Source organism: Balaenoptera acutorostrata, chromosome 10, assembly GCF_949987535.1.
Source record: "Balaenoptera acutorostrata chromosome 10, mBalAcu1.1, whole genome shotgun sequence".
In the NCBI taxonomy this organism is placed as follows: Eukaryota; Metazoa; Chordata; class Mammalia; order Artiodactyla; family Balaenopteridae; genus Balaenoptera; species Balaenoptera acutorostrata.
In genome coordinates, this window is record NC_080073.1 from 3934572 (window position 1) to 3949884 (window position 15313).

The 15313-nt window shown below is 44.9% G+C and overlaps 2 protein-coding genes across 2 annotated transcripts in view; both read left to right on the forward strand.

Moving 5' to 3' along the window:
* Window positions 1-9404, forward strand: part of CCDC174 (coiled-coil domain containing 174) — a 34966-nt gene extending 25562 nt beyond the window's left edge. The window contains exon 11 of the mRNA XM_007192633.2: window positions 362-9404. Coding sequence (XP_007192695.1) covers window positions 362-660 — 299 coding nt within the window. The 3' untranslated portion in view covers window positions 661-9404. The remainder of the gene's footprint in view (window positions 1-361) is intronic.
* A 1459-nt stretch (window positions 9405-10863) lies between these two features.
* Window positions 10864-15313, forward strand: part of C10H3orf20 (chromosome 10 C3orf20 homolog) — an 86132-nt gene continuing 81682 nt past the window's right edge. Inside the window, exons 1-2 of the mRNA XM_007192652.2 lie at window positions 10864-11338; window positions 12100-12240. Coding sequence (XP_007192714.2) covers window positions 10864-11338; window positions 12100-12240 — 616 coding nt within the window. The remainder of the gene's footprint in view (window positions 11339-12099; window positions 12241-15313) is intronic.

Here is a 15313-nt window from a genome sequence, read left to right on the forward strand (position 1 = left end):
GTACCTGTGACATCATGTCAAGCAAATGATTTAAGTGCTTGATTTTTTATGTTTGTCTCTCACGTGTAATTTTAGTACTTTTTTGGCATTGTCTCCAGAGCCTGCCAGCCTTCTTTCTCCACAAAACCCTCCTTGAACTTTTCTCCACATGGAAGTTCTCACTCCTTTCTCTTAGCCTGGTTCCTTATCCTTTGTAAGCATCGCATATACCTTGTATTATAGTTTTGTTATTACTGTCCTTGTTCTCCAGAGAATTTAAGGTGGCTTTTAAGAAATATATACAATAATTAAAAAGTAATAACAATAAACATTCAATGATTCAATAATCAGTTCTAATAATACTCTTTCTTATTTTTACTAGACTTTTCCTTTGGGTATTGGTTGAAGAGGCAATCAGATCTCCGGGCTGAGAGAGACCCTGAGTTTGCCCCACCATCGAATTACTTTGTGGACCAAAAAAGAACTGGTTCTCTGAGTAGCCAGGCATGGAACAGACCTGCACCTGCACAGAGTGACCCGGGGCAGCACTCTGGCCAGAGCCATGACCCCGGCTCTTCACATACATCATCCACTTCAGCCCCCAGCGGCCCACCGCAAGCCCAGGCGGTCACTTTTGAAACCCTGGATGATATGATTTCATATTATAAACAAGTGACATGAACTTAAAAACACTATAACTTGGGTCTGTACTGTTGACGGTGCCTTCCTCCCAGAGCAGAGAAAATAACTTAACTTTAGGGACTGAATTGTAACTTTCTCTTCCTGTCTTTTCCTTGAAGATCCAGACTTCAGGCTGTATTTGTCAGCAGCAGGGAAGAAAGTGAATGGTACTGTGGGAACTCTGGCCACTTAGCTGTTCATTTCATTCTAATTGGTATGGAGATACCAATTCATCTGGATTTACATATGAGCTGAGATAGAGTAAACATACTCTGTAATATTTGATACTAAGGAGTTTGTAATCCTGTCTGCTTCATACCCACTCCCATGACTTACTCAGATTTAAGGGTTCCACTCCTTTCCTTTTGCCAGTACTAGCTTGTAGATGTCTTTGTTCCAAGCATTCAGCTTCCAGGTCATTTGGTGGAGCATCTGTCAGGAAGAATTTTGGCCTGTCAAATGGTGGCACATGAGGGTACAGTGGGAGGCAAAGTGATCTAGTCTCCAGGAGGACCCTGACACTGATGGAGAATTAAGCATGTCATTTGAAATGATCAAGAAGACCAGGGAGGACTTCACAATCCAGAAAGGTAGACATTGACGTCACTTGTTCTTACTATCACCCCTTCTTGAGTGGTGATTATCACAGCCACGCATAGTGGGTGTTCATTAAGTGTGTATTGAGTGACGGGCACATGTGGAGGTTGCTGGGCATGGTAAGAGCAAGAGATGCTCCTTAGCCACCAGGGTTGGTTTTTCATCTCCGCCTGCCTCCCTGGTTCTTCCGCTCTGGGCCCTGATCTCTCTCGGGAGCTGAGTCACCTCAGCCTGGGTGGGATGGACTTGCGCTGGAGTGAGGGACAGCAAGGTCCTTTTGTCTTTACTAACAACGAGTGGGCGAGCAGAGCTCCAGAAGGACTTCCTGTGCCTGAGTACCGTTCCCGTCCTCTACCTACTACACCACAGTGTCCTCTTCACAGCTGCAGACAAGCAGTAGAAGTTGACCACCAGATCCACAGGGCTGTTACAGCTGCCTCCCAGGCCAGTGAGTCTTGTAAGAAGGTGCTAGAGGAGGTCCTTGAAGCGCCTGCTGGAGCCCGTGGTCTCTGTCCCCACAGCACAGTGGTGTTGCTGGGAGCACCCCTGTTCTCATTATGGATTGCAAGCTGGAGCACAGAGAGGGTCAGTGATTCATCACGTGATGTCTAAGTGACAGATGGTTTAGGTGCAGGTTTGCTTCAGACTCATGTTTTCTTCAGCACCCTCTGCTCTCAGTCTTTTTCCCCAGTATTGAGCAGTAACAGACAAAATTCCAAATTCTTGCAAACTTAACCTCTGAAGTCCAGATCAAGGGTGGAGTTGCAAGACCTATTAAATGGTCATTTTGTCAGCCTGATCAGGCAAATACCTCTCCTAACAAAAATGAAAACCAACTGACCCAGCTGCCTTTTTCTGCAGAAATTGACAAACTCATCCTAAAATTCATATGGAATTGCAAGGGACCCAGAATATCAAATATTCAAAACAATTTTGAATAAGAACAAAGTTGGGGGACTCACTTCCTGATTTCAAGACTTACTACAAAGCTACAGGGATCAAAACAATGTGGTACTGGACTTCCCTCTTGGCACAGTGGTTAAGAATCCACCTGCCAATGCAGGGGACACGGGTTCGAGCCCTGATCCGGGAAGATCCCACATGCCGTGGAGCAACTAAGCCTGTGTGCCACAACTACCGAGCCTGCGCTCTAGAGCCCGGGCACCTAGAGCCCATGCTCTGCAACAAGAGAAGCCACCACAATGAGAAGCCCGCGCACCACAACTAGAGAAAGCCCGCATGCAGCAACGAAGACCTAACGCAGCCAAAAATATATAAATAAATAAATTTATAAAAAACAAAAAATGTGGTACTGACATACTGATAAATCACTGAAACAGAGTTGAGAGTCCAGAAATAAACCCATACATCTATGGTCACTTGATTTTTTTGACAGTGGTGCCAAAATCATCCAGTAGGGAAAGAACAGTCTTCTACAGATGGTTCTGGGACAGCTGACTCACCACATGCAAAACAATGGACTTGGACCCATACCTCACACCACATACAAAAGCACCTCAAAATGGACCAAAGGCTTAAATGTAAAACTGTAAAACCAACTGAAACAGCTTGTTGGACAAAAGGAGAGGAGACAAAAAGAAAAATTGGAATACTAAAAGGAAAAAACAATTATTAGATATCCTAGAATCATAAGGAAAAATAGAAGAAAAGAGAAGGTGAATAATAGACAAGAGAAAGATGGGAAGAGGGTGTGTTTATAAGGTAGAGCAGAAGGACTCGAGAGGCATAGTATAGAGAAGGGATGGGAAGACTAGTCAGGCAGCAACAAGCGCACAAGTATAGGAGGCAGTGGTCGCGGAAGGGGCCCCCAAATAACCTTTTGTCCTTGCCCAGGGCACCCAGGGTGGATGGCAGAGCAGTCTGTGCACGTTGGCTCAGGGTCACTGTCGACTAATAACTGTAAGTTGGATATTCTCTAGGACTTCAAAGACTGTGTAAGCCTTTTTCTAATCCCCTTTTAACAGCATATGTTGAGTGTTTTGTGAGCCCAGTTTTATCCTCTTCCGTTTCAGACTCAAGGTCTTTCAACGTTCACACAATTCCAGTTTTACTGTTTCTTGTGGGCCTGTTTTGTAGGAGTGTGTCCAGCAGATGGCACTGGAGTTCTTAGACTGCAGACCCGTGCTCTGGTAGCACTGCCCAGTAGAAATGGGGTGTAAGCTGTGTGTGTCAGTTTCAGCTTTCTAGGAACCACATTTAAAAAGTGAAATTAACTTTGTGGTATATAGTCATCCCTCTGTATGTGCCAGGACCTGTCATGGAAACCAAAATCCGTGGATGCTCAAGTTCCACAGGCGGCCCTCTGTACCCACAGTTCTGTATCTGTGGTTTCAACTAACTGGATTCTGTAGTGCTGTAATAGTATTGAAAGATACGCGAGTAAGTGGACCCTCACAGTTCAAACCCATGTTGTTCAGGGGTCAACTCTATTTAATCCAGTATATCCAAAATATTTCAACATTTAATCAATATACAAAACGTTTAATGGGATATTTTGCATTTCTTTTCACACCAAGTCTTCAAAATCCACTGTGTATCCACTTACAGCCCATCTTAATTCAGATGCTAAATTTTCATCAGGAATACTTGATCTGTATTTAGATTTCATAAAATAAACATTTGAAAGTAGATTCATATACCCAGGTTCGTCCAAACATACTTAAAACATTTAAGAGTTTGCCAATAACTGAATTGATTATCAAGTTTTAAATTTAATATTAAAATGTAGTTCCTTAGTCATACTATACCACATTTCAGATGCTCAAAAGACACGAGTCTAGTGCTACTGAATGCACAGCACAACTCTAAATCATCTGTTTTTACATGTTTTGTGGTCTGACTATACATAACTCTCCTGTTAGTAACTAAAGGACTGGCAAACACATCTCTTCCGCGCATACATTAAGCATTCACGCTACTCCTATGGCTTGTTTGACTTGGGAGCCAGCAGTGCTGAAATCTTCTATCAGAAAGCATGACCCCACCTCATTCGTGGCATTGTGGAGCTAAACGAAATGTTTTGGATCAGAAATTGCTTTGAATTACTTGTTTTCATTGTAATCTTTTCTCCAGGCCTTTGTGTGTTTTGATACAGTTCGTTTCAATTGGCTAAATAAATCATTTTGTTTGCTTGCACAGCTCCCAAAGGAGAAACTTTAAATCCATATACATGAGATTCCTGCTATGTTTAGCCGTGCATTTGCCGAAGACTTGTGGGATAATTTATTTCCTCTTAAAGCCGTAGTGCAGCCTGGGAGATGGCTATCAGCTGACCTTGTTGTGACACACAGATGAGGCAGTAGAATTTAGAATTTGGAATGGACGTGGGTACTGGTCTTTACAGTTAATACAACACAGAGTAGCCACGCCATATGTGTTTAATTTTTTTTCAGCCAGAAAATTGAACTAAGTCAGTTATATGTCAGGCAGTTCCTGTAAAAAACTATATGGCTAAGGTAAGTCGTGATAATTGAAAAGAATTTGTTAACCTGCTGAAAACCATGAGAGAAAATGAAACTCCCCTGGTCTTGGCACCTGCCCTGCTGGCTGGTAGGTGGTGAGGCATTTGCTGGTGTGGACCTGGACATTGGCTTAATGTTCAGAGCATGTGTGTGGGGCGGGGCAGAGTGGGGAGAACAGTGGGATGGTGTAGATCATTGTCTAGGAAATGGGAAAACCAGAACAATCAAAAGAAGCAGGGTGTTTTAGTGAAAACCTGTCACCCAGGCTGAGTATTGATCTTCTGTTACCGTTTCTCGGTAAATCCCAGCTGTTCGTGTAACCATGCCCAGTAAATGTATGTCTGTCCAGTGATGGGAGTGGTCACCAATATTACTTGTTTTCTACCCTCTATTTAAACAGCATCTTTCCCCACTACATTTCTAACTGCCATGTTCTCTCCAACTCTAAGCTCATCTGCTAGGTGGTGGTTTTGACCGGTTGTAAAAACCTTCCCTGGGGTACGATGCGTTCTGTTTCTATTTGGTCGTTATCAGCAAGTAAGCTTCCCTGAGCTTGAACACGGGTGTAGCTCTTGACCTCTCAGTCCCCACACCACTCCTCTCTGCACAGTCTCAGTTGTTCAGGGTTGATATGGAAACCAGGAAACACAAGAATGGGCCCTGCTCCCAGCCCAGGTCTCCCAGGTCACAAGCCTGTCTGAGAACATGCTGCTTTCTTTTCAGGGACCCTTGTTTATTGTCTTCTTTCCTAAAGTGTCATCTTTACCTTAAAACTGAAAGACTTTGTATCTCTGCTTCCAATTATGATCAGCATAGGTGTTTATGGGATGTGTAATCAATGTAGACCTACCATTTGTGTGTTTTTTTTAAATTTAACATTTCTCAAAACTGAGCTCAAGTTATTTTTTTGCTGCCTTATACTTCATATTAATCTGCGTCGTTGTAAAACAGTTCCTCAGTTGTTGGCTGGCTACGTTATTTCACTGTTAGGAATGAAGTGGCTATAAGCATCTATTTGTTTGGTTTGACCACATTTGAAGAACTATCTTCCCTCCTCCTTTTAAAACTGTTCCCTTGCGCATTACTTTCAGAACTAAAATCACTGGGTCAAAGCACTGATCATTTTTTTGTCTCCCGATGGGTCTTGCTGGGAGACTCATCTTAATGGCCCTTTGGCGCCACAGTAGATCCCCCTGGTGGAGGATGCAGGTGGTTTGCAAGTGGATTCAGCTCGAGGAAGAGCGGTGACTGAGGTTGCAGTCTCGAGAGCAAACCTTGCTGGGCAGCAGGCAGTTAAGCTTGATCGTATGCACGTGACCCCCCTCTCCTTCCTCTCAGATCCACTTCTCTCCATAGCTCAGCCCTTCTTCCTCTCATCTGCTAGAGAATTCGAGCATCTGTCCAGAACGTTCTTTTATATATTGAATGGAGAGGACAGCGTCTATTAGTTTTTCTAATTCCATTTCCACCTCTTGCGTGCATCAGGTGCGGGCTTGTTCTCTTGCCTGTCCCAGCCTGAAGCTGCGCTTACTCACAGGTGGCAGTCACATGGTTACATCTGGACTCATTGTCCTTATCAAAAGCGTTCTGGTTAAAACCAGAGAGAGCCAGAGACTAGAGAAAATAGCAAAGAAAGTCAGGACCAGATTACTTGAAGGAGCAAAGTTTAATTTTGGTTTTAAATATACAGCTGGATACAACTTCTACCCAAAAATGTATTCTTGAATCAGTGCCAGTATGAGAAGGAAGTATGCCCTTTTTTTTTCAAAGCCATGCCTGAATTTCCCCCTCAGCTTCCTTCTCTGTTGGGTGCCCTTGGTTTTCCCACAGCCTGTTCAGAACTTTCCCACTTTTCATCCTTGTTCTGCTTGCACCCCACGGTGTACCCCTGGGGTGCTGTGGGTACAGCTCTCCTCCTTGGCTAATCCCACTGCAGTCGTATTTCTCACACTCCTTCCCACCACACCGCTGGCCCCTGGGAGGAGCGCCCCACAGTATAGGTGCCACCTCTGCTAGCAGTCCTGTGGTTTCCCATCATCTGCAAGATGAAGCCAGGGTTCAGCGGTTTACACCAGCTCCTCTCAGCAGGCTGCTGCCCACCCCTCCCACACATCCCACCGCCCCCCCCCCAAGTAACCTGTAGCATCCTCAAGTTACTTGCAGTTCCCCAAACTTGCCAGGCTATTTAGAGCCTCCACCCTGAACAAGTGCTCTTCTCATCACCTGGAGTGCTCTTCCTGTCCTTGTTCACTAGTCACCTACTTCTGAACCAGTTTCTGTCATTTCCATTGCACAGCCTTCTTCAGCCACTTCAAATGATTATCTTTTTCTGCTTAACATTCATTGAGCACTTACCTCTGCTAGGCATTGTGCCAACCCTTAACACGTATGACCTCATTTATCCTCACAGTCCTGGGAGGCAGGGCCTGGTGTCCACAAGTGCCAGGCTCAAGGTCGCATGGCCTGAGTTCTTAGCCGCCCGGTGACACTGCCTTTTCTGGATTTCCCTCTGCCTGGCAGAGAGCACTCAGACATGTCATGGTAGCCTGTGTGTGTGTGTGTGTGCACTCCTCCCCTCATCTCTGTCCTGCCCCTAAGAGGAGGCAGCCCGCAAAACTTTGAAGATGTTGGAATGAGGATGGTCATTTTTCATATCCTTTATAAACTTCTTCCATGCTCTTTTTATTTCTTTGTGGGAATCGTTAATTGAAACTTTGTTTATAGCCATCTACATGGGCCTATTGGGCTATCTGTTGGATTTTCAGGCTATAAGTGTTTTTCACTTTCTGGCATGTGGTAGCTTACTTGCTGTCTTACTTAGTGTCATGGAGGCTGTAAAAGGGGGAGAAGACGTGATGCTTGCCCTCTGTTTGCAGAGGCCACATGAGATGCAACTAGCAATTAAAGACGATACATTGAGTACTTGCACTGAGTATATGATTACATAGCATGCAAATTCTTTGGCATGGCATACAAGGCCCTTCACGATCTGATTCTAGACACTTTTCCAGCCTTGTCTGCTACTTTCCCATAGAGCCCCAAGGCCCCAACCATACTGATGTGTTTTGTGGTTCCCTGAACCTGCCATGCTTTAAATGTCTCTGTTCCTTTGTACATACTTTTCTTTTTCCCAAGAATGCCTTCTCCCTCCTACCTGCCTGGTGACTTCTTATTCATCTTCTATGACAGCCTTCAGTGCAGCTTCCTTTAGACTTTTGTCTTTGGGTTTTCATGACCTTTTTACATTTTTTTGGCAGTGTGACCCTTATATCAGTTTTGTAAGTCTGTTCTGCCTGTTGAGCATTGAGCTACTTGAGGGCAAGGCCTGTGTCTCAGTGATGGAAAAATGAACGAGTGACAATGAAAATTAGATACGTGGAAAGGAGGGAGTGATGTTGTTCCCACACGGCTGGTTGTCCGTCAGGAATCACATTTGGCTGCAGGAACAGAGATCTGAATAAAGGATCTTAAAGAGATGAGGGGTTCGTTCTCTCAGGTGAAACAAGTTTGGAGGCAGGTGGTTAAGTGCTGGTGTGTGGGTGCCGTGATGTCAGCAGGAGTCCGGGCTCTGTGCCTCTGCTCGGCCACCTTTAATGCATGGCTTCCCTCCTCAAGGTAACCTCATGGCTCCAGATGGCTGCCAGAGTTACAGCCATCTCATCCATTCCAGACAAGAAGAAAGAGAAGGGCAGTGAGTAAAGAAAAAGTGTTCTCTCCATGCAGACAGACTTCTTGAAAAGATGTCCAGGATCCCACCCAACAGCTCCACCTGCATCTCACAGGCCAGAATGGAGTCACGTGGTCACCTCTAGCTGAATTTTGCAGAGATAAATACATGGTAACAAATAGAGGTTATTTGTGCATTTAATTTAAAATGACATTTCTTTTCAAAAAAAAACAGTTGTTCAATCTGAAAAGACTTTTCTCCAAAGAAGATATAAAAGTGGAAAAGTGGTCAATAAACACGTGAAAAGGTGCTCAACATCATTAGTCGTTAGGGAAGTGCAAATCAAAAACACAGTGTACCACTTCACACCCTCTAGGATGGCACTAAAATAAAAAAGACGTAATAACAAGTGTTGACCAGGACATGGAGAAATTTAAAACCTCATACATTACCGGTTTTGTAAAAAGAACTGTAGAATGGTGCAGCCACTTTGGAAACCAGCTTGGTAGTTCCTGAAAATGTTAAACATTGAGTTATCATATGACCCAGCAATTCCATTCCTGGGTATCAACCCAAGAGAATGAAAGCATCCATTCACAGAAAAATTTGTACCTGAATGTTCCATCGTAATAGCCGAAAAGTGGGAACAACCAAAGTGTCCAACAAATACTGAATGGATCAACAAATGGTGGTCTCTCCATGTAATGAAGTATATGAGTGAAGTACTGATACATGCTGTAACTTGGATGAACCTCGAAAACATGATGGTAAAAGAAGCCAGTCACAAAAGACCACATAGTGTATGATTCCATTTATATGAAATGTCCAGAACAGGCAGATCTATAGAGGCATACAGCAGATTAGTCGTTGCCTGGGGGGAGGAGGAATGGAGAGTGAGTGCTAATGGGTTTGTTGGGGTGATGAAAATGTTCTAAAATTAGATAGTGGTGATGGTTGCACAACTGTGACTATACTAAAAACCATTGTACACTTTAAAAAGGGTGAATTGTATGGTATGTGAATTATATCTCAATAAAGCTGTTTTTAAAACCAGCTTTTATCTGTTTGTAAGGCATATCTTCAAAATTAACCCCACAAGAAAGGAACTGGTAGGGGGTGGGGTGGGGTTTCTCAAACCAGTTAACATTTCAAGGATTGTATTCGTCTTCTCTTCATTTGAATCCTGGCTTTAAAACAGATCTGCCCTGCATGGTCAGGGTCAGATCCCTCTGGCTGGTTGCCCAGATGACCAAGATTCTGAGTGGTCTCTTTGTTCTGTAGACTTATCATTTCAAAAACGAACCTATTTTTCTGAGTCTCCAAAGCTGAAGAATAGAGATGCCAGGGAGTCAGCAAATAGATGTAGAAAGCCACTTTATCTGCAAACCAGCAGAATGTCTGAAGGGGTTGCTCTGTGGGACTCTTGTTCCTAGGAGATTTTTTTTGCTGATGGATGGGCAGTTCAGTTGGAAGCCCGTGAGGAAGTCGTGTTGTGTTTGGAAAGGTCTCTATGCCAAGAGTCTGCAGGCAGGCAACTCCTGACCAAGAGCTCTGTCTCTATAAGCCTTCGATTCCTCATCAGTGAAACGGAAAGGTAATAGCCTTTTCACACCAGGGCAGCCGCACTGTAAATGCTGAGGGTGTGCACCAGGGGCGCAGTTCTGGAATGGCAAATTTGGGGTGGCTCCAGAGGACACAGTTTGAAGAGTGAAAGAATGAGGATTGTCTGGCAGGAGAAGAGGGCCATGGACGTCATGGGGAGTGGTTGTCAGGATGGAAGGTGATAGAACTGATGATTAGAAGGCTGCGGTAGCAGGAGTTGTCAGAAGTTCTAGTTTTGAGGAGATGTGGTAAACGATATTAGTCATTGGATTAAAAAAATTCATCCTCCTCCTCCTTTCCCATCCGCCCTTGGATGTACATGTTGAATCCAGGCCCATCCTTGCGATGCAACCAGGAGCTTCCACATCATCTTCCCCCGGAGGGAACCAATGAAACATCTTTTTGTTTTTGCAGGTTTTTATTGAGAGCCCACAAGCAGATCTTCCACCCTCAGATCTCTGGCTACGAAAGGTGCGATGGAACGTTTTTCCCTTGCCCATCCTTTCCCTTCCTCCAGCCCAGGGTCCGTTTGGGGAACCTGCTCATTCCCAGGCCCCTCCCAAAGTGACTCACTAACGTGGTCTCTGACGGGTCCCCGGGAAGGGAAGTGGGGTGACGGGGGGTCATCCCTTTGTGGGAGAGAGTGACCAATTATTTATCCTCCCGCATAGGATACACTGGCTCAATGACCTGTAAGGGCCATTTCAGCACTTCATTCCATCTGTCCCCAAGGCCTCACCTTAGGTGAGAACGTTGGTTCTCATTCAGCTCTCAGCGTGTCTGCCTTCTCACAGCTGAAGGTCCTTCTTGTCTGAGATGGACAGTATTACCTAGCAGTATGCGTGCTCTAGGACCATGAATGACATCGAGACTAACCGAGAACTGTACCAGCAGTACACCGCCACGGCCCCCAAGCTGCTGGCCCGCATCTCCAAGCTACTCATCGTCTGCCAGAACGCAGGCGTTTCTGTACCCAAGGGCATCAGAAACATCTTTGAGTTCACCTGGGAGGAGTTGATCACTGACCCCATGATCCCTGCCCCTTCTGAGATCCTGGGCCTGGAGATCAGCATTGGAGCCCCGCCCGTGGTGCTTATGGAACCGGCCCCTGTGCAGGCCCCTGTCCAGAAGAAGCCACCCCCGCCAGTGCTACCACTGCCGATGCTGCCCGCTTCCACTGGACTGGCCAGATTCTCCACGCACTCTCCCACCCACAGCCACCGGAGGCCATCCAGCCAGGAGACCCTTCACAGGTTCCAGAGGCAGTCTATCCACCTGCTGACCGATCTCCTCACCCTGAAGATGAAGGCCATGCTGGAGTCCGTGTCCAGTAAGTCAGCGAAGACTGGCTCACTGGATCCTGGCTCATTTTTCTGGGCCTGGAAGGGTATGGCCAGGGCATGTGTGTATGCGTCCACTGCACCCACCCCAGACAGGTCTACAAGGATGCGCTGTGAAAAGGTGGCAGCCAAGGGTCTGCTTTGCAACTCACCTCCTTCCTGAGACCACCCCCAAGAATCATCCTTTCACCCCTCTCCGTTCTCCATTTTGTCCTCCAATCCCTCCAGCTTTGCTGAGCCGAGATTGAGAGGTTGGCCATGAGAACAGTGTGAGGTATTGAAGGGCGCAGTTTGTGGAAATGACGCCAAGGTAGAGAGAGGCAGCACCCAGGAGGAGGGGGTAAATCGGGAGGGCCAGTTGGTGGGTAGCAAGACAGAGCCAAGCAGAGCCAGAACCAGGAGAGTCGTGAGAACCGGGGTCTGTCCACAATGAGGGTGTCATCCCAAGATCAGGGACCCAGAGTTTCATCAGTGATGGAGCCTTCTGGATTCTGTGTTATTTTAAATACCAATAGCATCAGTCCCCAGGCCTGTGGGCGGGAAGAGAGAAGGACAAGGGGGCAGAGAGCAAAGTACCATCTGACAGGTCTTGGGAGCTCGAGGCCCTCTCCTTAGGAGCCCCCTCATACTTGCTCACCCTAGGAATAGATCACTCCCCCTTACTTCCTGGGCTGTTTATGGAAGTCCTTTTATAGAAGCATTAGCCCCATGCTGGAGGAAAATGAGTAGTTGCCTTTGATGATTCCTTTAGTAGGTGCCAACCCCCTGGACATTACAAGGCGCTTCGTGGAGGCCAGCCAGCTCCTCCACCTCAATGCCAAGGAGATGGCTTTCGACTACCTCATCGGCACCATCGGGAGGAGTGGTTGCAGTGTCGGACAGATGGGGAAAGGTGGGTACCTGAGCTTCAGCTCTTAGGCGAAAGGTCAAACAATACCAACAAGAGTGCAATGGAAAGGTCAAGTCCCCAGCTTAAACGTTTGACATTTCCAAGAGTTGAGGTGGATGTGAAGCAACAGGTATTCTCCAACACTGCAGGTGAATGTGTATATCCGTGCAATTCCTGTGGAGAACAGCTTGGTGGTGTCTGCAAGGTGGGAGATGCTCTAGCATCTTACAACCCAGCAGTTTCTCTGCTGGGTCATTCCATAGAGCTGTGGTTCTCAAACTCTGCAATGAAGGACCACTTTGTAAAACTTGTAGTCTCTTGTGGATCACCCCTCTTAAAAACATGATAACGTCACAACAACATCAAATTGTTAAGCAACATCAAATTGTTACATAGTCTTCTAAATGTTTATTCTCAGTTTTTGTACTCAGCTGGTCATGGTCTGGTGTGGATTCATACCAGTCCACGGGCCACACTTGAGAGTTGCACTGCCCTAGACAAACTCACACACATGTGCAAGAAGTCATACCAGAATGTTTAGTGCAGAATTGTTTGGGATGGAAAAAAAATGGAAACGACCTAAATGTCCATCAACAGGAGAAAAATAAATTATAGTGTATTTAGATGATGGAACATAATGAGAAGTGAAAATGAATCAAGCACTGAAGCACACATATCAACATAGATAAACTAAAAAAATAGTGTTGAGCAAAAAAAAAAAAGTTATAGAAGGATACATTTGATATAATACTATTTAAAGTTTAAAATAACAAAATTATAACATTGCTTATGGGTACATTGTACAAAGTGTAAGTACAAAAGCTGAATGGCAATAACATGCAGAGTTAGAGAAAGTGATCTCTGCTAGCAGGAAGGGGAACATCTGGGATCTGGAGGACAGCAATTCAGTCATATCTGTACTGTTGTATCTCCTAAGCTTGGTGGATATACAGGTATTCATTTTGAATGCCTAAAAGTCCTCACTGTTAGGAGGCTTCATGCGAAGCATAAAAAATTTATATCCCATAACCATTTGCCCTAACCTATAAAATCCATCCTTTTTAGTGTCTCTCCCTGTCCTCTGAATGTGTGTCAGGCTTCCCTTGGTGGTCAGAGGTTAAATACCTGATGATGATGTACATATACACAGGGGACATAAATTGCATAGTAAAATTGCAGTGCTCGGGGGAAAAAAATGCGGGATTTCGTGAAGTCAATGAAAATGATGTTGGAGAGCTTCTGGGTGCTCACACGAAGCCAATCATTAGCGACGCGGAGGAGCAAAGCTAGTTAAGTGCTGAGGACAGGAGAGTCATCTCGGGTGACTACTCCATGGAGAAAGGACGACTTGGTTATCAAAGGGTTAACAGTAAAAATTTGGATATTTTTGCAAAAGGCAGACATGAAGGGATTCATGTTTTATTGCTGTCGTACAGCCATTCAGGAGAAAAGGAAAATCACACCACCTGAAAAAAAGAGTCATTTTTATTTCTTATAAGAATTAGCATATGCTTACGATATCAATGGATTTTTGTTAAATACAAGATAGAGAAGGTTATTTTGATAAACTTTGGTTTCCTTTTCTAACATAAAGTCCCAATCAAGCATCCTCCTACTATTTACCATGAAGTGGGTGGGGGCGTCTCTGTTTTAAGGGAAGGTACTCTGCCCATTGTGTTCAGGATCAGCTTTGCTCTGATAACACAGATCCTCTGATTATACTCTATTTGGTTGTCAGCAGACACGGAGTTCTGCGCCCTGCATTCCATGTAGGGCTCGGAGCTCCACCTCATTTGGGGGACAGCTGCCTGATGGTCTGTTGTGTGAGTCCACAGGAGGGGTCCTGGTAGCCCCAGCCCAACCGCCCACCCTCAAACCTGCAAGCGGTGCTCTCCTACCTGAACGTTGTGTTCCCTCACCTTGAAAAGAAAGTCGTCGTCCCCGTTAGCGCTCCACCTCACAAGGTGTTTAAGCATCTTGGAAGGTCATAGGCTTTCACCTGTGATGCAGTGGCTTCCTGCATCTGTCGTGGCTTGTGGTTAACCTAGTGGAGGAGACTGCAGAGAGCCTCTCGGTGATGTGTTTGTCCGGCTGCATCAGCAGAGTGCTGAGCAAGCCTCTCCTCCATCACACTCCTCAGGAAATCTCTCTTACTTGTTGACACATCGAGTCCTGATGCTCCTCTCTTTAAACAAGCGAGAGTTTGAAAAGAAAATCTAGGTAACAAAATATAAATGAAGGAGCGATCCGTTTCTTTGGGAAAAGCATTCACCCTAGAAGGACTTGAATTAGCTAGGTTTCCCGGGGCTTTAAAAAGAAGATTCAAATTCTTGTTGATCTGTTTCGCATGAATTTTGCTTTTCTGAGCCATCTAACTGCTGAGGTAGACCCAAGTTGTTACTGAGTCTGGAGTGGTATTCCTTGAAAGCTGTAACCAGAATATACGCATTGCTAAGGTAGTATTTCCTCAGTAATAAAATTACTTCCTGTCTTTTCTCCTGTCCAGTACCTACTAGTCCTGGCTTGTCTGGAAAGAAAACTGGACTGTTCCTTGATTTTTAGTTGATGGCAATATTATTAAATAAAACAACAAAAAAGAAAACAGATAATCTTGCCATTTTTATGTGATAACTATTTTTCACTTTTGCAGTTCCCTTTGTGGTTCCTCCCTCTAGGGGTGTGTGTGTGTGTGTATTTTTTCTTTTTCCTAAGAATACTGCAACTTTTCTATTTTTCAGTTTCCTTTACTTAACAGATACAGTCTTTTCCAATACGGCTGTATACTTTTAACAGTTGTCATTCTGAGTGAGTGTAGAGTCCTTCTCATGTTCATGTTCCATAGTTAACTGAATGCTTAGGTTTCCAGGTTTCTTGTTATTAGTATAATATACATTGTAATACACAGCTTCATGCACATTGCTTCTTATCACTGTTGTGTTGGTTATTAAGATTAATCTCCCAGCAGAGAGATTATTGGGCAGAGGGTCTCAACATGTATATAGTTCTTGCTAAATATTGCTTTCTTGATGAATTTTCTCCACACCAGCAGTTTTGACTGGTTTTATTCCATCTTTCC